Consider the following 26,157-nt stretch of genomic DNA (forward strand, 5'->3'; position numbering starts at 1 on the left):
ACGCCATAACGCGGAAGTTCGAATCACGGCGCATCTGCCCTTCGGGGTTTTTAATATACACACACCAAGGGCTTTCATCTCCAAAAGGAATTATCTCTGCCCCAACATTTGTGATCACAGTGTAATTTAAGCAATAGTGGGAGGCAGTAGGAGTCTAACCATTGTCGAAAAGTTGTTCCACCTAAAATTGTAAAAGGACCCTAATTATTCCATTTTAATTAAGACTATTTTATGGTATAGAGTATAAAAAGTTCGGCCCGGCCGAACTTAACGACTTTTTACTTGTTTCCTGAAATCGCTCTACAGGTCGCAATTTTGATCGGATCGTCACCAAATTTTGGGTGTTGATGAGGGTCCAGGAGGGGAAAAAGGGTAATATTTAGGGCTCGGAATGGGTAAAAAACTTATTTGGAGAAAAAGTCAAAGTTATTTTCCAAAGCGAATATCTGCGCATCTACAATGGGTATATCAAAAGCAAAACCTGCTAATGAAAATAGAATATATCGCCTTTCTAACGACATAAAATAGGTTCTCGTAGGTGATCAAACAACGAAGATATTACAATAGTCGCAAATAAAACCCAACTTTTCATTTTTGAGATTTTAATTATAATGACGAATATCACAGCCTTGGTTAGGGACTTTCCAAAAGCAAAGCCTGACTGTGAAAGGAGAAGATCCAAATAACGGAGATATCGCAATAGTCGTTAATACATCCCATTTTTCATTTTTTTTTTTGGAAATCATGCTGCAGGTCGCAATTTTGATCGGATCGTCACGAAATTTTGAGATTAAATGGGGGTCTCACAGAGGAAGAAGCCTATTGATTTTGGTGATGGTCGGATAATATTTAGGGGTCGGAATGGGCAAAAAACTTATTTGAATAAAAATAAGTTTATTCCAAAACGAATATCTCAGCTTCTACATGGGGTATACCAAAAGCAAACCCTGACAATGAAAGTAGAAAATATCACCTTTCTAATGATGTAAAGTAGGTTCTCGCCTTAAGTCATTTGGTATAAAAGCCCGATAGGTGAAAATTTTCGTATTTCCCTAAAAGAAATGTTTTCGAGTGAAAATATTATGCAGAGAGGTAGTGGTGTAGGGTATCACATAGTCGGCCCCGTACCGACTATAGCCTTTTCTTACTTGTTTATTTTGGATCGATTAACCTGAAATCTTGTATTATCCGGAATTAAAATATTTTGAGTTCCGACTGTATTTTGAAATAAAATTTAAAAAGAATTTTTTAGACCACACTCAAATTTGATATACAAGCAATTTTGTATGTCAAGGTGCTTTCCCGCCATAATAATATCAACAAGTGTTGATAATTATAAGTCCATTTTATTTGAAACTAACGGAAAATTTCGAGTTCTTTAGTTCATACAAACATAATATATACATATGTATGTACGAGTATTATGTTTGTCTTATCGTGAGAATTTTGCCACTCATATTTGTACAATTTCTTATAGATTTGCATTCCTTAACTGGAATGATGTCATTTGAAATATACATATAAAATTTTAGAAATTATCCTTGTCAAAATTGATGTATGCAAGTCATTCGACAATTGAAAAGTCATAAATCTTTATGGCTGGACATTCGTGAGAGTTTAAAGAATTTTAGCAAAATAGGGGAAAAAATGTTAATGCAATAAATCTTTAACATATAAGAGGATTTTGACAATTCAAATTCGAGTTATTTTTTTAAATATTCCAATACGACAATTTGTAGTATTTTCTAAAATACCACTACAAGATTATTAAGAATAGAACACAAAACTATTTTCCAAAAAATTCCTAACAATTTTCAAATGAAGATCATTCATGTCAATTATAAAAACTGAATCATTTGCTAATGAATTTTGAAAATTGTAGTTCCTTCTCAATATTTTTAAAGATCGTTTCCAAAGAAACACAACACAACTACAAATTATTTATAAATATTTAAGTTTTGCATGTTTGATGTGGCGGCGGTGGCATAATGACATCATAAACTTTGCTTTGTTCGAGTTTCTTTTAGGGGATATTTTTAAAAGAAACAACAACAACACGACGAGATCAAAATAATCGTATTTATTTTTGTAGTATTTCTTCTGTATTTCTATATACACCGCGTTGGTGTGTGATATTTCTGATACATTGACTTACAAATTGAATGGCTGACGGCGGCAGGCATATGCTATGCAGCAGCTGACAGCAGGCGTAGATGTGTGACAGACAGCATGTGTGAACTTATCAACGAGTTGTACTTTTAAATACCTTTGAAATTGATAGCAGATTACCGAATGTGAATACACCACATCACATTCCGAAACACGTAAAATATGTAATCGTCGATTTCATCAGCTGTTTGTCTAAAACTGATCTTCATGAAGATGCTGCACTGTGTCAATGGAGGGAATGTGATATGCATTGAATTGATATTAAATGCTTGAATTGTTACATTTTATTGGTTGTTAGACAATTTATGTAGAGACGCATCTGCTACAATGTTAGAAGTTAGTGGTAAGTTTTGAAAATTCCAAATTTAATTATTAAGAATTTAACGGAAAGGGCTGTTAATATGATATTAACTTTATAATAAAATACATTTTTAGATTCTTATCAAGTTTTTTGGGACTTAGTAAAGTTGTTTTTCCTGAGGGAACATAGGGTAAGTGCAGCAATAGTCGGCACTTTATGGATTTGCTTAACTTCAATCTTTCACCATTCCGAGTAAATTTTTCCAACTGCTATGAACTAAAGCTTATTTTCTTCGAAATTTTGTTTACTTTTCGATGAAATAAAACAATTTTGAATTATTTGTTATATATATATATAAAAATGGTGTAAAAAATGTATAGTAATTCATAAAATGAGAACGGCTACGCCGATTTCTGTAAAATTTTTTGTCAGTTATTCGCATTTTCGAGGAGAAGGTCTTTACGGAAGAAAATTTTGGAAAATCCCTCTGGAAAAGTCGGAAAATTGGAAAAATCGAAAATTGAGTTTTTGTATGAAATTTTATTCTTTAATAGCGAGACGAAGTTCGCCGGGTCCGCTAGTTTGTTATAAAAGTTGAGAAAAATGCGAATTTAGTGAAATAGTGCTTTTTTTGCCAGTAGTCGGCACCGTTTCCCAATTGTCGGCATGGCATGTTGCAAGTACTATGGATTGAAAAACAATAGAGAAATTATTTTAGATAGGAGAGCGAGTGAGGAGGGTTTGCCATATTAATTTGCTGTATTTCGTTCATGTTGAAGCCACTTCAGACCCTTGGCGAGAAGAAGCAGTGTTGTCGGCTCGGCTTGGCAGAATGTTGTCAGAGATGTTATTGTATGTTCACCCATTGTTTGAATTCTCCTGGTCATGAGCATAAGACAAGGGCATAATAAGTCCTCAATCGTCTCTGTTTCTTCTTCATCTTCGCATAATCTGCAGTAGTCCGTGGAGTCATCTCTATCCCATTTGCAGGTCATTGATCTTATTCTGCAGTGTCCCGTAATTACTCCAACCATTAGTTTCAGGTCGGATTTTCTCATATAGAGTAGAGAAATGGTCTTCCGTTTGGATAGGTTGGGCCAGATTGCCTTTGATACCTTACAGCCAGGTTCTGACCAGCCTTCTCTGTATGTATTCTTGTTCTAAGAGCCGTATGAAATGACTTGATTGAGTTATCGATTTCGATGTCGTTTGACTCAGATCCGCGACACGCCAGTTTATCCGCTTTTTCATTTCCCTCGATGTCGCAGTGTCCCGGGACCCAGCACAAGGTAACGATTGATCCTAGGGCCTCCAAAGCTTTCCTGCAGTGCAAGACCGCAGCAGACTTGATTGAGTGGGATTTAAGTGATGTTAGGGCCGCTTGACTATCCACATAGATAGTCACCGGTCCAACTATGTCCCCTTCAATGTTTTTTTTATCAACACTGCTGCTTTCGTGACCGCAAAGATTTCGGCTTGGAAGACGCTACAATTTTCGCTTAGCTTGTACGAGATCCGTAAGTTGAGGGTATCGCTGTAGATGCCCGCTCCTGTTCCCCTTTCCATCTGGGAGTCATCGGGATAAACCTCTACCGGGTAGAAGTGGGGAGTTGTGGGCCTAGGCTTCTCTGTCAGGTATCCCAATTCAATTTCGTCGAAGTGTAATTGTGGTGATATATAGTCACTGATTACCTCCGATCCCACTGAGAGTCCAGATCGTCGTAAAATAACAGCGTGACCATAGTCGAACTTGCGCCATGAGCTTATCTCCTTGAGTCGGAGAGCACTCTTTGCTGCCAACTTTTGCACCACGAGATTCATCGGATGAAGATCCAGTAATACATTGAGGGCAGCCTGTGGAGTGCTTTTCATGGCACCGGTAATTAAGAGGGATGCCGCTCTTTGAACGGTATTAATCATGTGGAGAAGGGATGTCTTACTCAATGCATTCCACCATACCAATTAACCACAAGTCAGAATAGGGCGAACTATGGTCGTAAAAATCCAGTGGATGACCTGTGGTTTCAATCCCCAACTCTTGCCAATAGAGTTCTTGCGTGAATAAAGGGCTATAAGACCTCTCTTGGCACACGCAGAGAAAAAATATTTTTCGCTTTTGTTGGAACAAAAATATATGTTTTGGTTCCAAAAATGTATTTGTTTTGTTCAAACATTGTAATCCAAATCCAAAAATACCATCTTTTGTTCCAAACATAGAAAACAAAAACAACTTTCGAATTTCCGCAATATTGTTAAAATCGTTAACAATACCGATTGTAGGAACTATCATAATCTAATTTTGTTTACAAAAAGTATTGTCAATACAGAAAACCAGCCCAGAAATTTTTGATTTGAGTGCATATACTTCTCATATACACTTTTCGCATAACTTGGGTATAAATGTCGCGTATAATATTGCAATCATTGATGAACACAATACATGGTTTGCTGCATTGGCTGACAACAAAGACAAACAAAAAGCCACAAGAACCCACCACAACATAAGGAATAATTAAACACCATAACAAACATGAAAAGGAAAGAAGAATGAAACAAAACAGAAACAAATAAAAACAAGAGTCTCACAAGTACATACACACAAAAACAAAGGTAAAGGCAGCATGTCATACAAACACACCACAACTCACCAAAATTGTTTTTTCAACACGGCATCGAATAGCGAGAGAAGAGAAACAAATTTTCGAAGAAAAGAGAGAAATATTGTTCAGTTGACACAAACTATTTTTGGATTTACAATACTACATGAGGAATCCAACAATATGTTAACAATACATATTTTGCTCTTGGAATATTGTTGGATCAAACATATTTTTTTCTCTGCGTGCACGTTCTTCGGCATTCCTTTTCCACGTTAGTTGATGGTCCAGGATAATGCCGAGGTAATTGGCCTCTAGAAAGAGCTTTAGGGTCACTCCATTCAGCGTTGGTAGGGTGAATGGTTTGACTTTTCTCTTGTTCGTAAATAGAACCAGCTCTGTCTTATATGGGTTCACCCCAAGTCCATTGTTGTGTGCCCATCTTGATAAATTGACTAGAGCTCCTTGCATGAGTTTCGATAGCGTTTGTGGGAACTTCCCGCTGATCATTATGACCACGTCATCAGCATAAGCTATTGTTTTTATACGTAGTTGGTCAAATTCCTTAAGTATTTCGTTAATCACCAGGAGCCACAGTAGTGGAGATAGTACGCCACCTTGTGGTGTGCCCCTGGTGACAGACTTCCGAATGGAGGTCTCACTGATATTTTGATTGATTATCCTGCCGCTAAGCATACCATCGATCCAATTGATCAGTGTGGTGGAATTGATTATCCTGCCGCTAAGCATTCTATCGATCCAATAGATCAGTCTGGTGGAAACACCTAAGTTCAAGAGTGAATTGTGGATGAATTCAAGTTTGACGTTATTAAAGACGCCTTCTATGTCAAGAAACTATATGCTAACATATAGTTTGAGGCCATCATGTTCCTCTCGATTGAACCCACAACTTCATTTAGTGCAGTCTCCACCGCAGTCACGCCTACATCAAGTGTTGGGCAGGACTTATAACACTGTTTTAAAGCTTGGACCTTATTCTTAGATCAAGCAATCTTTCTAACGTTTTCAATAGAAAGAAAGATAGGCTGATTGGTCTATATCCTTTAGGAAGTGTGTGACTTGACTTCCCCGCTTTGGGGGTGTATGTCACCGTGACCTCCCTCCACAGAACCGGTGTGAGCGATAGACGTAGATAGGCCCTAAAAATGTGATCCAGGTGTGGAATCAACACCTCCAGTGCATTTTGTAGCATTGCAGGGAAGATACCATCTGGACCAGGTGATTTAAAAGGCTTAAAAGTGTTTATTGCCCAAGCTATCTTTGTGTGACTTATAATCTCCTCGATGACCCTCACTTCCCCTGTGGCCAGGGGAAATTAGATGACAATATTATTGAAGCATTTTTAAAATCATTTTCATATTTTGTTGTAGTAATTTTTAGATATTTGTAATCGAATACAAGAGATGCCGACTACTGGTACATGCCAGACCTAGGAACACTTACCCTACCTATAAAAGAAACTGCTTATTGTACCTTTGCAATTGTTAGCATTTTCTTCTTTATAATTTTAAAAGTTTTTTTTGTAAGGAAAAGTACAGAATATTAAGTATCACTACTCTATGCCCTTTACCCATTCTTCCTCCCCCTTTGCTAGTTAACAACTCGTTGATCCCATTTACTATCCATTCACTCGATTATAAATTGCGATTTATAATTATATCCCACTGTTAAGCCGTAGCTAATCATCATTACTAGAGATCTCTACTTAATTAAATTACACAAAGTAAAGTTTCCTCCAACCAGCAGCGAGTGAGTCAGTCATATCAGTGGCAGATACATAGTTTGTTTATAAATTCGAACAATTAAAGTCTACACTATTTGCTTCTATATTTGTGAGACGTAATAATGATATTACAACTGATGATGACGATGATGTCATTTTACAAAGCGGAATTGTTGCCGGTGGGTTGAATGATAATGAAAATGTGGAAATAAAAATTAACATTAGAAACATGTATTTATGTAATAACTTTATGATATTCTATATGAAGATATTGTGGTCTCTTAATAAGATCGTTTTTAGGTTTAATTCCATTTAATCTTTTTTAGAAGCGATTGTGGTTATCTATGAGAAGTATCTGAGCTCTTTTATAACCTGTAGTGTGATTCCAAACGCAAAATTATGAATGAAAAGTTCAAATAATAGTTGAAAGCACACTTGATATCGGTAGAACTTTGCAACTACTTTTTATTCGTCGCTAACTAACGGAAAAACATCGTTAATTACGAAAATATAAGCGCTTTTATTTTACTGATATTTGTCGGTAACTCAAAAAATGAGTTTAAGAATCGCATTACTGAGCTTTTCTATAAAAAGAGCCTGAGTTCTCCAACAAGAAGAACCTGAACTCTATAATAGAACTTTTACTCCTGCTCAAATTTTAAGAAGTTGTATAAGTTTTATTTTATTTTTAAAATTTAATTTTGTTGTTATTTTTAAACAATAAAAATACTTTACTCACAATACAGTTCGTTCTTATAATATTTGTTTTGTAATAAAGACTTATAAAAATAACACACATTTTTTGTAATTTTTTGTTTACATAAAAGCGTAAACCAAAACAAGCTTTTTTGGTGTGTAATAACATACGAAATGAGGGTGATTGTGTCAAGGTCATTAAGTTTTTTATTTTGGTTTTGTTTTAATTGTATGTATTTATGTTTGTGTGTACGCAATTCCATAAATGTACTGAAAAGTATCATAATAATTAAGTATTACAAACACATTGTATTCGGTTTAATTGTTAAACACCAACAACAAAAAATGAAACAAAAACATAAGGCAACAATAAAGGCCTAGGTGACAAAATTGTTGATTGTCTTGTCTTCGGTTTGGTGGTGGAGACGGCGACGATAAGATTGTAAGACAAAATACATACTTTTGAATGAAATGTGGTGAGGTTCGGTTGAAGATTGCAGTCATTGTTTGGTTTTTTATTATTTTTAAAAAACCTACAATAATTTTTATTGGATTCTGTTTGGCATCTTTTGTTTTAGAAATAATGCTCTCAACAATTTATTGCCATAACTCAAAATATAAACAGGAAAATAAATAAGATATTAAATGAAAAGACATTGAAAAGAAAAGTCATGGTTGTGTGGAAATGAGTCTACTTTAAAGGACATTAAATTTAGATATTTTAAACTATTTTTATTTCATTTAATAGAAACTGTTTTTAAATAGTTGTTTGATCTGACAAATATCTCCAACTAATCATACAAAAAATGTTTTTTTTTTTTCAAAAAAAAATTTCCATATTTTTTAATGTCGTCTAAAATCCCTTTGCAAATCATTCTAAACTATTCTTCGCTTATCTTAAAGAATAAAATATTTTATTATTTTAGTAACATTTGACAAATTCAATATTTGTTTTAAGATAAAGCTGAAAATAGTTTTAGCAAATAACGATGGTTGTGTAAATAGCTCAAAATGTAAACAGTTAAACGACACGTTTTCAAATATTTCAATTGGAAACATCTGCGTAGAGTTGGTAAATTTTTGGGAATTTGTTCGATATACAAAGACCAGTAGGTATTTTCATTTAATGCCAATAAGTCTTCTCATAGAAGACAAGTATGTCTTCTTATAGAAGACCAGAAGGTCTTCTTATAGCAGACCAGTAGGTCTTCTTATAGAGGACCAGAAGGCCCTCTTATAGAACACCAGAAGGACTTCTTGTAGAAGACCAGAAGGTCTTCTTATAGAAGACCAGATGGTCTTCTTATAGAAGACCAGTAGGTCTTCTTATAGAAGACCGGTAGGTCTTCTTATAGAAGACCAGAAGGTCCTCTTGTAGAAGACCAGAAGGTCTCCTGATAGAAGACCAGAAGGTCCTCTTGTAGAAGACCAGAAGGTCTTCTTATAGAAGACCAGAAGGTCTTCTTATAGAAGACCAGAAGTTCTTCTTATAGAAGACCAGCAGGTCTTCTCACAGAAGAGAGAAGAAGACTAGTATGTTCTCTCATAGAAATCGTGAAGGTTTCCTCAAAGAATACCAGTAGGCCTTCTCATAGAAGACCAGTAGGTCTTTTCATAGAAGTACAGTAGATGTTGTCACAGAAGACCAGTAGTTCTTCCCATAGAAGACCAGTTCTTCTTATAGAATGCCAGAAGGTCTTCTGATAGAAGAACAGTAGGTCTTTTTATAGAAGACCAAAGGTACTTCTCATAGAAGACCTGTAGGTGTTCTCATAAAAGACCAGAAAGTCTTCTCATAAAATCCAGTAGGTATTCTTACAGAAGACCAGAAGGTCTTCTCCATGAAGGCCAATAGGTCTTCTTATATAAGACCATCAGTCTCCTCATACTTTGCATGTTCGATTACCTGCTTAACCTGGCCCTGTTCTCCGAAGACCACATTGACACGATAGTTGCTTATGAAATTGACAACAGCATCTCGCTGTTCTAGGAGTTCTCTCTTGTGACATTGGACCTCTCTTTCTAGATCATAAAGATCCCTCCTGATATGCCTGGTGGGGTCCTATCCACCGTATGGTGTCACGGTAACACTTTACTGGAGGAATCTTTATCTCCTCATGTAGATGGTCCACCAAAGATATGAGGAGGCAACCTGTTGCAGTTCTAATTGCGGCTTTCTGACGGGTTTTAATATTATTTCATCGCGACGCACTTATTCTCGCGGACCACCGCCACATAGGTTACAACAGATACACCTATCGAGGATCGTCCAGTTTTCGTTATCTGCACCCAAGTGCTAGATACTAGAGGATCTTGTTCCTACATCTCAGGTGGTCGCAGATAGCTGTGACATGCGCGGTCGACATGAACATGCTGTCGAATGTGACCACTAGAATTTTGGAGTTGTTTGTGGCCGAAATTCTGCAACCAACGACCATGACATTCAGCGTAGTGCTCATCTTCGCAGTCCATGTGGTGAACAGAGTGACCGTAGATTTAGTGACGGATATTTGGATTTTCCTCGCGTGGAAAAAGTTGGCAGGATCAGTCAAATAGGAGCTCTGACTTTCACAAATGACATCAGGGATGGAACCTGACGCCCAATGATGCATGAGTTGCACTGTGCAACATTTTTAAGGTGATCTTGTGCAAACAATTCTAACTGAGGATTTTTTGAAAGTACAGACCCAAACGACAAGAAACCCTAGTTTGGTTTTGTTGTGTCAGATCCAGCTCGGATTTTATGGCCCCATCTAAACATGGTTAAATATTGAGTTTTTAAAGAAATTCGGGGCTATATCTCTGAAACCAATGCGAATATTCTTCTGACAACTGCAGCAGATTTGTAGATAAGGACATGAATAAAATATTTGGAGAAATAATGAACTCGAAAAACTACATTTATTGCCTCAAATTTCGAAATATCCAAAACCGTTAATTTTTCCTGAATATTTTCTTTTGGAAAAATATTCCCTGGAATGGAATACACAACTCTTCAGAACATGTCATTGTTGTAGAATGCCTCTATGCCGTTGTTTTCAGTACATTTTTCAACGTCGAAATGCCAATAATGCAGTAAAATCCGAAATGCGAGAATAAACTGTTGGTGTTTAAAATACGTGTTGTAAAAGATATGATGCAAAATACCGCTGAAACAACATGAAGTAAGCATTTTAGAGTTTCGGAATTTTCTAAAGAATTGTTGAGTACTTTATTTGGAAGATTTTTGCAAAAGATTACTTGGTTCAACTCCCAATAGTTTAGCCGATACTGACCAGAATTTCAGCAATTATGTAAAATTTTCTATATTTTATAGATATTGATGCCCTAGATGGAGTTTTTCTTATGTGGTTTTTTATTTATTTATTTATTAACAATGTAGTAAATACATAGTTAGTAAAGCAAGATTTAGCATTGGCTACTGTGGCCATCAGCTAGAGCTTGTAATAGTTAAAGGTTACGATACAATTAGTTTAGATTATAAAATTGGATTTTGATATGAAATTATAAATTGCTTCAATGTTGGCAGGTGTCGGTGATTTCAGGATATCCAGTCCTCGGTTGTTCAGATATGTGTGGTAATGATGGGAAAGTTGGTTGCAATTCTGTAAGATGTGCTCTACTGTACAGATACTTCCGCACTTCGGGCAAGTATTGTTAATGTCCTTGTTAATAAGATGTTGATGCGTGGATATAGTATGACCCATACGTAGTCTGGAGAATAATCTTATCTTCTTTTTGTCCAGTATGTGGTTTTTTCAAAAGATAAGTTTTACTAGTTTAGGGCTACAATATTGCTAAAGACAGCAAGGCCAAATTCCTATTCGTTTCTGAGATAAAGGCCTGATAAATGCAAAAAAGTGTAGATTTAGCCCGGTTTAGATGAGGCCATAAAATCCGAACTGGATCTGACAGACAAAACCCTACTAGGGTTTTTATAGTCTAAATATGTACTTTCAAAAAATGCATGCTAGAAGTTGTTTGCATTTTCAGTGTTGCATAGTGTTATAATGCAAGCTCTCGGTTCATACAATATGTCTGGTTTTTAATCTTTATCATCACATCATCTCTTTACCACGTATAAACTTTGCTATCTTTTCCCAGTTCCCCACAATATAGCTATAATAAAAAAATACATATTAAAAATATAAACAATTGTTCACAAAATATCCATACCCACCTAATGTGCAATACAATTTTGCGAGCAATGAACTTTTAAATGATATCACACAAATTGTGTTTACATTTTGTGTTTTGGTTCCTTGTTTTACTTGTTGTGTTCCATAATATAATATATTTTTGTTTATATGTGCCAATGTATATTTATAAAAAATTGGCGCATGCTACATATTTATGTATGTACATCTGTTAATTTGTATATATGTGATCACAAGTGTTTGAATTTTTATTTTTTGCTTTCATTTTTTTCTTTCCATTTCTTCGCCCGCCATGCCATTTTACGATTTGATTTTTGTTGTTATTGTTTCCACCTCTTTTGTTAATTTTCATTATTTGTTTTTTTTCTCTTACAACAACAAAGGGAATTAAAAAACAAACATTTTTTGCAAAGCGATAAGATAAGTAAGCCACCACTGGCAGACAGACTTAAAGGCAGGGCAACAACAATAAAAAAAGAAAACAAAAACAAAGCAATGTGTTTTATAAATTTATCAATATAAAGTTCTTTTTTGTTATTGTTTGTGATCTTAAGGTTATAATTGTTGTTATTTATAAGTACTTTAAATTATAATATCATTTCATACACCTTTCTCGCCCACTTACTCGTTTGCTCACACTCTTCTCTTCTTTGTTCTCCTCGTATATTTGCAGATTAAACAAGAAAGCAAAAAAACCGCGAGACAATTGTGCGTGTGTGATTTAGTTTGTTTTTGTTTTAAACAGCAAGCAACAGCTGGGGCCGGTCTTTGGGTGTGCGCACACTATTGAAACAGCTTGGCCGCCTGCCACTATCGCCATCATCACCTCCATCACCCACCCACCAACCAACCAAACAGTAGTACAAACCCCAATCAAGCAACAGTCTTTGTCACAGACTTGAACAACATGGGTCAGTTGGTGGTTAAATTAGCGCAACCGGTAAGCAATGTAGCCGATATATTGGGTGGCCGTCGCAAACGTAAACGCAGCATAGATTCGCTACAAACAAACAGCGAAGAGTCCAACAATGATACACAGTCCCCCAAAAAGTATGTCAGAATTTATTTATGTTCGTTTTTTTGCCTGACTTTTGACATTTTACTTTTACTTTTCAGAAAGAAACTATTGACCACAACGCAGTACATTTATCAGGCACTATTTAAGGAGCAAAAGAATTCCGATATAGCCATAATGGCATTGGGCAAAGTATGGAATCTCCATAAGGTGTATTTGTCACAAAGTCCATATTTCTATTCTATGTTTAATGGATCATGGAAGGAATCGTGCCAAGATTTTGTTCACATTAAAATTTTGGATGAACGAATAACATTGGATGGTAAGTGTATTGAAATGCTGCTGTTTTTCAATAACGGATCTTTTTCAGAATATCGTCGGGACATCGCCGCCAAGTATTTGAAAACCGGTTTAGCAGAGAATTGCCAGATTAGTTGTCCTTTTGGAGGTTTTGTTGACAGTTTAAGTAACGGTTTAATGGCGGGAAATATGTTCTTCTGTCCTCGAAAATATTCTGTAATGTAAAATTGAATGACAAACAGGGTTTAATATCTGAAATAGCTATTATGGAATATTAACCGAATGATTAAAGGTCTATCGGCGAATTCTCCACTAGGTGCGGTACAGTTTGCAAATAATACAAAAGAAAAGTTAAATTTCTGTCAAAGTCTTAAGGCAATCATGCAGTAATAGTAATAGATAGGATCAATGTATAAAAACGAAACGTGACGAGCAGAGGGACAAAAGAAAGAATTTGAAAAATAATAATGGTTACTAAACTAAGTCTCATAGTCCAAAATACATCCAGTACGTGTCATATTTTTGGCCTGACCTTGGCCCCAATATCGAATGCGTAAGATGATTCGTTGGTAGTCCATATGATGATATTGAGAACCCAGATTTCCATTGATAGCTAATCTAATTTAGTCTTTAGGATCTCTCATGTAAGGAGTTTAATATGCCTCCGCCTTATTCTGCACCTCCAAGTTGCCGTTTGTTAGAGAGGGTCCCAATTGCCATAAACTTGAGAGACTATCCGTTGTCGTCGTCGATCTTGTTTTTGTACTAATTATTTTATGTATCGGTGCTGGTATAGTGCCAATATCCTTTAAATTCGGCGTCGATTGGCTTCAAACTTCGGCTATACAAACGGTTTCAAATGAGTTATGTATGGTGTGGTCACCGGATTCTTGCCGGATCACATATTCCTCATCATTTTGGACTACTTATGCCGTCTCGTTGTTGACACTGGAATATCCGTGAAATTAAAGCTATCGGTCTTGTCTAAAAGCAAAAAATATTCTAAAAAACTCTCATTGATGAGATCAAACAGAACTGTAATCATCGTCGTCGCGATCTTCCCATTGTTTTCTTATAGTCGATTGATCCAAAGTTTGAATCTCTTCGAAGCATTTACACTACTTATACTTGACACTGGGATATACGTGAAATTAAAGGTATCGGCCCTGTATAACAGTGAAACATTACCTATGTCTGGTTGGCTCTGTATAAAAAACTCTCAGATCCTTAATCTTCATTGGGTTGCAATCTATTCATCATCTTCCCATTATTTTCTTATTGTCGATTAATCAGTTTTGGTGCAAGCTTTGAATCCTTTCGAGGCATAGATCAGGTTCGATGCATAGCATGCTGTTAGGGTTCTACTGTAAACAATCAGAAACTAGGCATCATTGTTATTATACATACACACACACACACTTGCTACCCTCATGCTATACTCTTTCTCACTCAGTCAGTCTCTTTCAGTCATTCAGACAACACAGTCATTGTATTACACCACAAGTATTAACACGCACATCAACTATTGTAACGTATTTCAGTTTCCAGAATTAAACAGAATAAATCTTGCTTAAGTTTGTTAATTTATCAATAAGTCTTTTATTTACAACATAAAAGCACAACTAAATCTTTTACTCAAACGTAAGAGTACTACAACTGGCGACGAGGACGGTGAATAAGGAAATAAATTCTTTAATTTCAATTCATCTACAAAAAAATCAACTGCACATAAAATGTCAAGCGAGAACATTGCGAAATTACTAGCTGAACAGCAAGCGGCTATGAATCTTCAAACGCAGTTACTGCAACAATTAACAAATCTACTTCAAGCACAGAGTACTGGAAACACCAAAGATGCTACGAGTCCCAGCACTTCAAAAGCAGCATTGATGGAATCTCTTTCACATTCCATGACAGACTTCGTTTATGAACCGGAAAGCGGATTAATTTTTCAAGCGTGGTACAATCGCTACCAACATGTCTTCGAAAAAGAAGCCCAATCTCTGGACGATCATGACAAAGTTGCGTTACTCTGGAGAAAGATGTCAAACAGTGTTCACGAAAGATTCAGGAACTACGTTCTTCCAAAGAATCCAACAGAAATGAGTCTCAAAGACACCCTGGAGAAACTTAACAAACTATTTGGTAAGGTAGAAACTCAAGTGTCTCAACGCTACAAGTGTTTGCAAATGAAAAAACTTGACGGAGAAGACTATAAGGAATACGCCGGTAGAGTTAACTTACAGTGCGAACTCTTCAAGCTAAATGAAATGCAAGTGGATCAATTCAAGTGTCTAATCTATGTCTTGGGTTTACAATCAAGCAAAGACAACGACATTCGCTTACGTTTACTCAAATTGCTAGACGAAGCAAAGGACTCCACAACTCTAGACACTCTTGTAGATGAAACTCAACGACTCATGGATTTGAAAACAGACAATACATTGATCGAGCATCAATCGCAATCAATATGCGCAGTCAAGAAATTCGCCAAGAACAACAACAAGCATTCCCATAAAATTCCTAAAACGCCCTGCTGGTTATGCGGAGACATGCATTACTCAAAATACTGTCCATGTAAAAATCATAAATGTTCAAAGTGTCAGCAGACAGGTCACAAGGATAACTTTTGCAAAAGCGCAAAACGAGGCAAGTCCACTACAGACAAAACTGCAGTCAAGTCGGACAAAACAAAATACAACGCCAACGCTGTATTCTCTTCGAAGCAACTCCAATTTCAACAATTGCGAAAATATACCACCGTGGAGATAAACAAGAAACAAGTCAAATTACAAATCGACACAGCATCCGATATTTCAATCATATCACGATCAACATGGGAATACATAGGTAAGCCTCACGTACACAAAACAAATGATACTGCAACAGACGTGAATTCCAACAGCATCAGCCTAATCGGAAAGTGTCAATGCAACATAACGGTATCAGACAAAACGCTAACTCTACAATGTTACGTCACGGAAATCGATAACTTAAACATAATGGGTATCGACTGGATACAAAGTTTTAACCTTTGGGACAAACCAATTTCAGCTTGGTGTCGCCAAATATCAAACGATGAATACATATCAAACCTGAGAAGCAAGTTCAAACCTGTTTTCGACAACAGCAGTCTTGGCCTTTGTACAAAAACCAAAGTGCATATTAAACTTCTTCCAGACGCAAAAGAAACATTCATTGCAAAACGCCCAGTACCATATGCCGTGAGAACAGAAATAGAAACAGAGCTAGATAGACTTGAAAAAGCAAATATCATCACACCAGTCAATTCTTCAAAATTTGCAGCGCCAATAGTCGTAAGTAGAAGGAACGGAAAAATTAGAATTTGTGCAGACTATTCCACGGGTCTCAACAATTCAATTGAATCAAATCAGTATCCTCTGCCCACTCCTGAAGAAATTCTCTCAGATTGTCACGATTGTATGATATTTAGTCATTTGGATCTCTCTGACGCATATCTACAAGTAGAAGTCGACGATCAAAGCAAAGACTTGCTAACTATTAATACTCACAAAGGCTTATACAGATTTAATCGCCTCACTCCAGGTATAAAATCAGCACCAGGATCCTTCCAGCGAATCATGGATGAGCTATGCACAGGCATCCAAGGAGCACGAGCGTACATAGACGACATAGTCTTGGCAAGTAGATCTCTTCACGATCACAAAACTAATCTTAATTTGTTATTACAGAAAATTCAAGATTACGGGTTCAAACTCAAATTCGAAAAATGTCAATTTTTCAAACCATCAATCAAGTATCTAGGTCAAATCATAGATAAAAATGGCATACGACCTGATCCAGATAAAATTCTTGCAATACAGAACCTGAAGGTCCCTGAAAACATTTCAGAAGTACGATCTTTACTAGGCTCCATAAACCACTATGGAAAGTATGTCTACAACATGAGAAACATCCGAAAACCACTAGATGATCTCTTAAAAAAAGATCACAAATTCATTTGGACCAAAGAATGTCAACAATCTCTCAACGAATTCAAACGCATTCTAACATCGGATTTACTACTAACTCATTACAATCCAGCATTGCCAATTCACATTGCAGCGGACGCATCATCACATGGCATCGGAGCGGTAATATACCATACTTACCCAGACAACAGTGTCAAAGCCATTCATCACGTCTCAAGATCACTTACTCCAACGGAGCGAAATTACAGTCAAATCGAAAAAGAAGGACTAGCACTAGTTTTCGCCGTACAACGTTTCCACAAAATGATTTTCGGAAGAAAATTCACCCTACATACCGACCATAAGCCATTGCTCACCATATTTGGTTCCAAAAAAGGTATTCCGGTCTACACCGCGAACAGGTTACAACGTTGGGCTCTCATCCTTCTCACCTACGATTTCGATATAAAGTATACCAATACAAAGGATTTTGGACATGCAGACGTTCTGTCAAGATTGATAAGCGCACATGAAAAACCATCAGCCGAGTACATCATAGCTTCAATCAACCTAGAAAATGACATAAGATATGACATCACAGACGCCGTATCAACACTGCCAGTTAGCTTCAAAATGATACAGGATGCAACCAAAAAGGATTCAACCTTACAAACAGTTTCAAACTACGTATACAACGGCTGGCCAGAAAACAAAAACAGCATAGATTCTTCAATTCTTCCATATTTCAACAGGCAAGATTCAATATCAATAACAGATGATTGTCTTATGTTCAATACGCGCATAATAGTACCCGAATGCTACAGAAAACAAATTCTCAAACAACTGCATCGCGGACACATAGGAACAGAAAGAAGCAAATCTATCGCACGCAGCTACGTATATTGGCCAAACATAGACAAGGACATAGAGACTTACGTCAAGAAATGCAACAATTGCCAACTCGCAGCAAAAAGTCCCATCAAAACCAACCTTTGTCCTTGGCCCACAACAACACGCGTTCTCGAACGTGTTCACATAGATTACGCAGGTCCTGTAAAAAGCATTTACTACCTCGTAATAGTGGATTCATATTCCAAATATCCCGTCATATATGAAACTTCATCAACCACGACCGCAGCAACATTAAGGTTACTAACAACTTATTGTTCACAGTTTGGAAATCCTGAACAAATCGTATCCGACAATGGAACACAATTTTCCTCAGTGGATTTTGAAAATTGGTGTTCTCAACGAGGAATCAAACATACACGAACAGTTCGATATCACCCAAGTTCCAATGGTCAAGCAGAAAGATTCGTCGATACTCTCAAACGATCTTTAAAAAAATCAGAGGGAAAGGAGACGGCATCTAATGCACTACAAACATTCTTAGAAGTGTATCGTTCAACACCGAACAAAAACTCACCTAATGAACTCTCTCCAGCGGAATCATTCCTAGGTCGAAAAATGAGAACAGTTTTCGATTTAATAACAAAGCCTCCACCAGCGAGCAGAGAGAGAAACATTCAAATGGAGAAACATTACAACCGGAAACATGGTACAAAACAACGAAATTTCATCACTGGAGATCTTGTCTACGCTAAACACTTCAAAGGTAATAAAAGCTACTGGGTTCCAGGTGAAATTATCAACAAAGTGGGAAATGTTACCTACAACACTCTCATTCAAGTGGATAAGAGACAAATTCTTGTGAGATCTCACGCAGATCAACTCAGACCAAGAGAAACCGATGAAAATGTACCTGCAGAGCAAAATGATAATCTTCCTCTTCAAATCCTACTAGAAGACTTCAACATTAGTCCACCAATGGAAGAAGATTTCACAACTCCACCATCATCATCGGTTATGCACCCACAACGCATCACTTCTCGAAGAAACCCTGTACAGCCAGTATCCCGGACCCCCGAGAAGTCTCAAAAAGGGAGATGTTAGGGTTCTACTGTAAACAATCAGAAACTAGGCATCATTGTTATTATACATACACACACACACACTTGCTACCCTCATGCTATACTCTTTCTCACTCAGTCAGTCTCTTTCAGTCATTCAGACAACACAGTCATTGTATTACACCACAAGTATTAACACGCACATCAACTATTGTAACGTATTTCAGTTTCCAGAATTAAACAGAATAAATCTTGCTTAAGTTTGTTAATTTATCAATAAGTCTTTTATTTACAACATAAAAGCACAACTAAATCTTTTACTCAAACGTAAGAGTACTACACATGCCTACTTTTAGGTACCTCCCATACAAAATTTCAACATTTTCGCAAGTTACACTGCCTTATCATTGATTTTATTTTGGGGAATGTTGTAATTGCGGTCCCCTTTAACGCAATTTTAGTTAGTGGGAAAGACCAGACCAAGATACTTCCATACCATACAGATATGGCGCAAAGGCACAAAAAATAATGCCGGGATCACCTTCGGATACCTTACAAAAATTCAAAATTTTCACTTAAGTTTTAAGTTGATGGGCAATTCGAGGATAATTTTGAAATTTTTACCGAAGGTACTGTGCGTTCCTTCTTACAGCGATATAATGTTTTTCGAGGGGAAGTTCATGCTTCCTGACATAATGGTCCAAAAGCTTTAAGAAAAATTCTACGGTGACCAACAGAACCGTGGTACCGTGGTGCAATGCTTAGCACGTCCGCCTTGCACTTAGATGGTCTGCGGTTCGATTCCCAGGCCGGGCAAAAACATCATACATTCCAAAGAAACCTTGTTGACCACATATAACGCGATGGGTCGGTTTGTGGTAAGCTATGCGGCGCCAGTTATACGCATTGGACAAAGATTCAAGCTTGTCAGAGTGCCTCAAGCCTTCAGTGGACCATCTACATGATGAGTCAAATATTCTTCCAGTAAAGCAACACAATGAGATGCTGTCGTAGGATGTTAACGTTAGAGCCATCACAACCACCATCTGGTGGGTAGGCCCGACACGTTCAGGCCAATCAAGGAAAATATCCACGATCTAGAGGCAGTGGTTAAACATACAGGAGATAACCTCTAGATCAACAGGCATATTAAGCAGGCTTAAATAACATTCACACAGACACAGTTGCTAAGGCATAAAGCAAATATAGTGTGAATAAAGTCCTCGGAGTACATCCCCCATCTATCACAGCTGAGGAGCGTCAGCTGCCACGACAAACCAGAGTAGTTTTGGCTCAATTGCACTCAGGATATTGCAGTCGCTTAAATTCCTATTGGGCAACTATCGATAGCACCTTGCAAAACTTCTGCCCAGTATGCTGCATTGGTCCGCACAACACAAATCATCTTTTCAACTGCCCCGCCAAACCTACTCATCTAACTCCAGTAGATCTGTGGTTACATCCCATCGAAGCAGCCACTTTCCTGGAACTGGAGATAGAAACCAGATTGAGTAGAAGAGCAAACACCCAAACATACAATAATAAACAGTGTTAAAACAACAACAACTCACATTGGTCCAACCTTTCCACATCGTAATATTTCTCTCGAAGCTAAATTAAGTTCGAAGATAGATTATTTCAGATGAAACCTTAAGCGAGGGATGCGCTTCAAAAAGAAAAAAAATAGACATTTTCTAAAAGATAGACCCCTTCTGGAAGAAAGTGTACTTCGATAGAAACTTTCTGAAAGAAAGTGTGCTTCGATAGACCCCTTCTGAAAGAAAGGAGGCTTCGATAGACCCCTTTTAAAAGAAAGGATGCTTCGATAGATCCTGTCTGAAAGAAAGAGTGCTTCGATAGACACTGTCTGAAAGAAAGGATGCTTCGATAGACCTTTTCTAAAAGAAAGGATGCTTCGATAGAGGCTTTCTGAAAGGAAGAGTGCTTCGATAGATCATTCATCGATAAACCCTTCGATAGACCCTGTCTGAAAGAAAGGATGCTTCAATAGACCCTTTCTAAAAGAAAGGATGCTTCGATAAATCCTTTCTGAAAGAAAGGATGTTTCGATAGACCTTGTCTGAAAGAAAGGATGCTTCGATAGACCCTTTATGGAAGAAAGGATGCATGGATAGCCCTTTCTGAAAGAAAAGGTGCTTCGGTAGACTCTGTCTGAAAGGATGGGGGCTTCGATAGACCCTTTCTGAAAGAAGGAAGTCTTTGATAGACCCTTTCTGAAAGAAGGGTGCTCTTCTGTTCACTTATATAGACTTTCTGCCGTTTTTCTTTAAAGATTTCCCACCGTTCGTCTACAAAGTTTCCAGCCACTCGACTACAAAGGCTTCCTACCTACAATTATCTATAAAAAGACCTCCCTAACTCTCGTATATAAAAACTTCACCGATCTTCTTTCAAAACTCCGTACCGTTAGTCTACAAAGACTATTTAACAAAGACTTTAAGGAAGGCTTTTGGGCAATGCTTTTGGTTAACGAAGACTCTCTACAGGGCGTCTATAAAGACTCAACCGATCGTCCTTAAAAACTGAATACCACTAGTCTGTAGAGTCTCTCTTTTTCTCTGGCCCACTATATATATCGTCACCATAAATGCCCGAAGACGTAACCCACAAAACCAAAACTTTACAGGAGAAGCAAAAAACGTTATAAAATTAAAAACTGTTTTATGGAATATTAATCTTATGAAGGCGAGTATATGGGATATTATCGATCATATACGAAGGGGAATTAGTAGTGAAACCAAAACCGCTGAAGTGCTTAGTTTTGAAATTTTGCCAGAGCATGTATTTTAGCTTTATGTATCAGATTACGTCAAAAAACGAATTTTGATTTTCATGTCGGTTACGTCTTCGGGCATTTATGGTGACGATATATATATACTACCTTCAGCTCATCTAAAAAGAGGTTCATAAAGACTCCCTTCAGGCCATCTATAAAGACTTCTTTCAGGTCATCCATAAAGACTAACATCAGCTTGTCTTGTATAAAAAGGTCTCACAACAGTTCGTTTATAAAGTATCACCTGATGTCATCTATAAAAACTACCCTTTAGTCGTCTCCTATTCGTTAAAAAAATCTCGTAGTAAAATAATCCCCTCAGGTCGTCTTTAAAGACTCCCCCCACACCCCGGAATTCGCCTTTAACGATGACCATGTTTTGTTTCATATGGACTTCCCTTAAGTCGTCTCCAAAGACTCCCCACAGGACCCTATACTCTATCATGCTGGTCTGAAAAGAGGTCCCACTAGTCGTCTACAAATACTCTCTTGCGTCTTTAAAAACTTCTTTCTGTTCACTTATACTCTATATATTCATTCAGCTCTTGTCTAAGACTCACCTCACTCATAAAAAGTCTTTCTTCTCTACTTTTCTTTAGTATAGAATCATGGACGCCTACATAGATCATACAATTATTTATAAATTAGGACAAAAAAAACTTATAGCTTCCTTATCTAAAGTGACTCACAACATATACACCATTATGGTCTACACGTTTTTATATTAACTGCTGATATGAGTTATGTTCAAGTGGGTCTGATTAGCATGTCGACGGTAATATGACTTCAATAGATATACTTTTTTTTAGATAATTTAAGAAGTAAATCTAAATTTGCACAAGTCTCAAAGATAGGATGTCGGGTGGTGAAAAAATTGTACCTAGACTTTGCTTTTATCAGTTGTCATGGAAAATTTTATTTGAAAACTTTTTTTCTAACTGAATAACCTGATTATAGATTTGTTCATTGACCGTGACCATGCTATAGAATAACGTTTGTTTTGCTTATCAAGGTAACGACGGTATGTCTAGAAGAACAAGAAGGTTCTTGAACTTGGCAAGAAACTGAATTGCTTTGGCGTGAGAATTTTTCTGCTTTTTTGTTCAAGGAAATTTCGTTTTTCCAAATAAAGCGGACTTTGAGTTTGAAGTCTTAGGGTCATTATTAAATATTTCCTTTTGCTAAAGGTTAGATTTTAAAAGCCAAAATGGAGAATTTTTGTGGCTTTAAAATACAAATTTCACATTAAACATTAATGATACAAATTTCCTCCATCAAATTTAAGGTTCACTTTTAATTTTAGGGTAACCAGAAAGCTAAAATTCTGTTCGTTAAATCGAAAAAATAACAAAAGGCCAGTTGTAATAATGGAGGTTAAGGTGAAAAGTTTTGTTTTGAAATTAAATTAAAAAAGTAGGTTTTGGTATCTTGGGGCTTAAAGTTAGTAGGTTGAATATTTACTCAAGCCGAACTTGATTTTGTTTTCTTTCTTTTATTCCCTAAAATCGTTGAAATTGAATTAATTTGTTGAAAAAAAAAACAAGAAGAAATTTTCTTTCTTATTATGGTCTTTTTTTAAAGAGATTTGGGTAAAAATTTACTTGGGTGAAAATTTACTCCAGTCGCCTTTGTTTTTCTTTTTTTTTTTATTTTTCTAAAATCTTTAAAATTCTTTAGATTTTACTCAAAATTGTCTTCCTTTCTTTCATTCCAGCTTTGGATGCTGTTTTTGGTTCCATGTATTCCGATGAAATTGAAATTGATGCCAAAGGTGTTATATCAGTTCTAGCTACAGCAACTCTCTTCCATTTGGATGGCATCATTGATAAGTGTACTGAGGTTATGATTGAATCTATTAATGCTGAAACTGCCATAAATTACTATGAAGCTGCCTGTCAATATGGTTGTCAAAATGTCAAGAAATCAGCCTTTGTGTGGCTTGAGACAAATCTACTTTGTATATATACAAAATATCCAAATCTATTGCGACAAATTAGTATCGAACTAATGACCGCGCTGATATCTAGTCCAGATTTATATGTTATGCAAACAGAATTCTCTTTATACACGCTGCTGCGTAATTGGATCTATTTACGTTTACATCCAAATTATGATCCCGAAAATCCTCAACATCAGGCCCAACAACAAGAAGAATTAAAGCTACAGCAGCAACAGCAAGCAAATGAATCATCGAATAACTCTTCCAACTCATCATCGGCCTTATCATTATCCAATTCACCCTCGGATCGGGCACCGGTAACATCAAATGATATTGTACAAAACTTTTTCACAAGTCGTCGTGAAAAACGTTCCTTCCTCTCCACACCAGATGGTCAACAATTCCTGCGACCTTTCCTAGCATTGCGCACACAATATCTTACCAATCATCATATGGACTTGAAAATTGTACTTAATGACAATATAATACCCAAAGAATGGCTACACAATCATGTCTTGAGTAATTGGAATTCCATACTCAAAGTCGATCATTTGCCAGAGGAAGGGTAAGTGCTATTATTTGGTAAATACATATAAATTTGGTTTCCTTAGAGAGGGACAGGGATTTGGATTCGTGTGCATTTTAACCCGACTCCTTATTCCCGTTTCAAAAGACTTTTTGATTTCATTATTCTTTTGTTTTCATATACCAAGTAAATGTTTTATCATATTTCCTTTTCTTTCTTCTCTCTCGCAAATATTATAGTAAGACACGGTGCTAGATCGTTGTGGTGGGGCGTGTATAAAGTACAAAACAAAATAAAAAATTGATTTAGAATGCCTACATCGCAAGTAGTCCAACATCTTTATAGACTCTTTGTTCAATGTAAAACGTAACGTTTTACATTGCCCATTGCACATTTAAATGAAACCAAAGTTCAATCGTAACTGCCGCCATAAGAAAAGCATCTCTTTCTTCTTCTTCATCATTGTACCTAGTAATTGAAGTTGATTTTTCTTTTATTTTTTTTTTCTCCTTTGACATACACAGATGCACAGATGTATCTATAGACGATAATTGTTTTTTATTTTAGTTCAATGCCTTGCATTTAAAAAAAAAGATTGAATTCTCATTGTGTTATATTTTTTTATATACATACATACATTTAGTTGATAATGGTTTTAATTGAGTTTTTATATATATTTTTTATTTTTTTAACGAATTGAATAAATTTTATTTTTATTTTATGTTTTTATTAAAAAAAAAAAAAAAAAGATTTTCGGTTTTATTTCTTGAGGGTATTGGTCAGGTGTGCCCGAGGGTGTTTAGGGAAAATTTTGATTTGGTTGTATTTCCTTCAAATGTGTTTACGGGGAACATGTTTCGTTTAGGGACACCTCTCGGATCGGGTTGCAATTTTTACCATAGATAGCCCTTGGTACCTTGATCACAACAATGTATTGTTTCCCGTGGGATCTCTATATTTTACGGGGTATGGGTCTTGACTTTTTCGTAAATGTTTAACATTATCGCCATTACTTTGTTTTGGGGAACAACTTGAATTTCAACTCGAAGCAGAGGTGTTCTAAATCGACATCTAAGTTCAAAAGAATATTGAAATGTTGTCCAGTAAAATATTGGTATATGGTTTCCTTTAATAAGTTCCAATTCCAATATGTGCAGCTAAATTATAAAGCTTTCCCTCATAAAGATTACCTTCAGTTCTTCTACAAGATCTGTGTTATCGTCTATGGGAAATGTCTATAAAGACACTTCTTGGATCGTATACTACCTTTAGCTTCTCTAACAAGTAATTCCTTCAGTTCGTCTATCTTCAGCTCGTTTATAGACAATTTTTACAGGTCATTAATAAAAACTTCTTCAGAGTACCCGTAAATATTCCGTTCAGCACACCTAAAAAAACTGACAACAGCTCCACTATAAGAATATCCTGACATTACTAGATATATTTTGCAGATAATTCAAAAAGTAAATCTAAATTTGCACAAGTTTCAATGATAGGATGTCGGGATTTTGCTTTATCAGTTGTCATGGAAAATTTTATTTGAAACTTTTTTCTAAAAAAAAATTGTTCAATTACCGTGACCATGCAATAGAATAACGTCCTGTTTTGCTTATCAAGGTATGTCTAGAAGAAAAAGAAGTTTCTTGAACTTTCCAAGAAAATTAATTACATTGAGAATTTTTCTACTTTTAGTTAAAGGACTCCATTAAACCCTATATTTGCTTGGGAGATGTCTATAAAGGCTCTTCTCCAATTGTATACTAAATTTAGCTTCCCTAGGTTAGGTTAGGTTAGGTTTGGGGATGTGTAGTCAATATTTATTGACTACGCCACTCGGAGACCTTTCGGTCCATTGTGATCATCCATAAAAAGAGGTTCAGAATTACCTGAAAAGACAAGAGAAGAGAATAGAGAGAAGAATAAAGAAAAGAGGGTGTGGTTTGGAAAGTAATAATAAATGGATTATTAAAAAATTAAGATATAAAAAAGAAAGAGAGGGTGGTTTATTTGGTGATGGTAGAAAAACTGTCAGAGAAGTAGTTATGCTTATGGGACGCGCCGTCCCAGCCAATTC

General features: G+C 36.4%; 1 protein-coding gene across 3 annotated transcripts in view; it reads left to right on the forward strand.

Annotated features, from left to right (window-relative positions):
- The window catches only part of gcl (germ cell-less), a 70,623-nt gene that overhangs the window by 38,786 nt on the left and 5,680 nt on the right, over positions 1-26,157 (forward strand). The window contains exons 1-4 of one of the 3 annotated variants that reach the window (XM_073991950.1): positions 12,047-12,088; positions 12,338-12,714; positions 12,781-13,001; positions 23,333-24,122. In XM_073991950.1, coding sequence (XP_073848051.1) covers positions 12,572-12,714; positions 12,781-13,001; positions 23,333-24,122 — 1,154 coding nt within the window. In that variant the 5' untranslated portion in view covers positions 12,047-12,088; positions 12,338-12,571. Of the gene's footprint in view, positions 1-12,046; positions 12,219-12,337; positions 12,715-12,780; positions 13,002-23,332; positions 24,123-26,157 lie in introns of those variants that run through there. The other 2 variants (XM_073991948.1, XM_073991947.1) reach the window with 2 other exon arrangements.

The sequence above is a fragment of the Musca autumnalis genome, unplaced genomic scaffold (assembly GCF_047663935.1).
Source record: "Musca autumnalis isolate F117 unplaced genomic scaffold, ASM4766393v1 scaffold_5, whole genome shotgun sequence".
In the NCBI taxonomy this organism is placed as follows: domain Eukaryota; kingdom Metazoa; phylum Arthropoda; class Insecta; order Diptera; family Muscidae; genus Musca; species Musca autumnalis.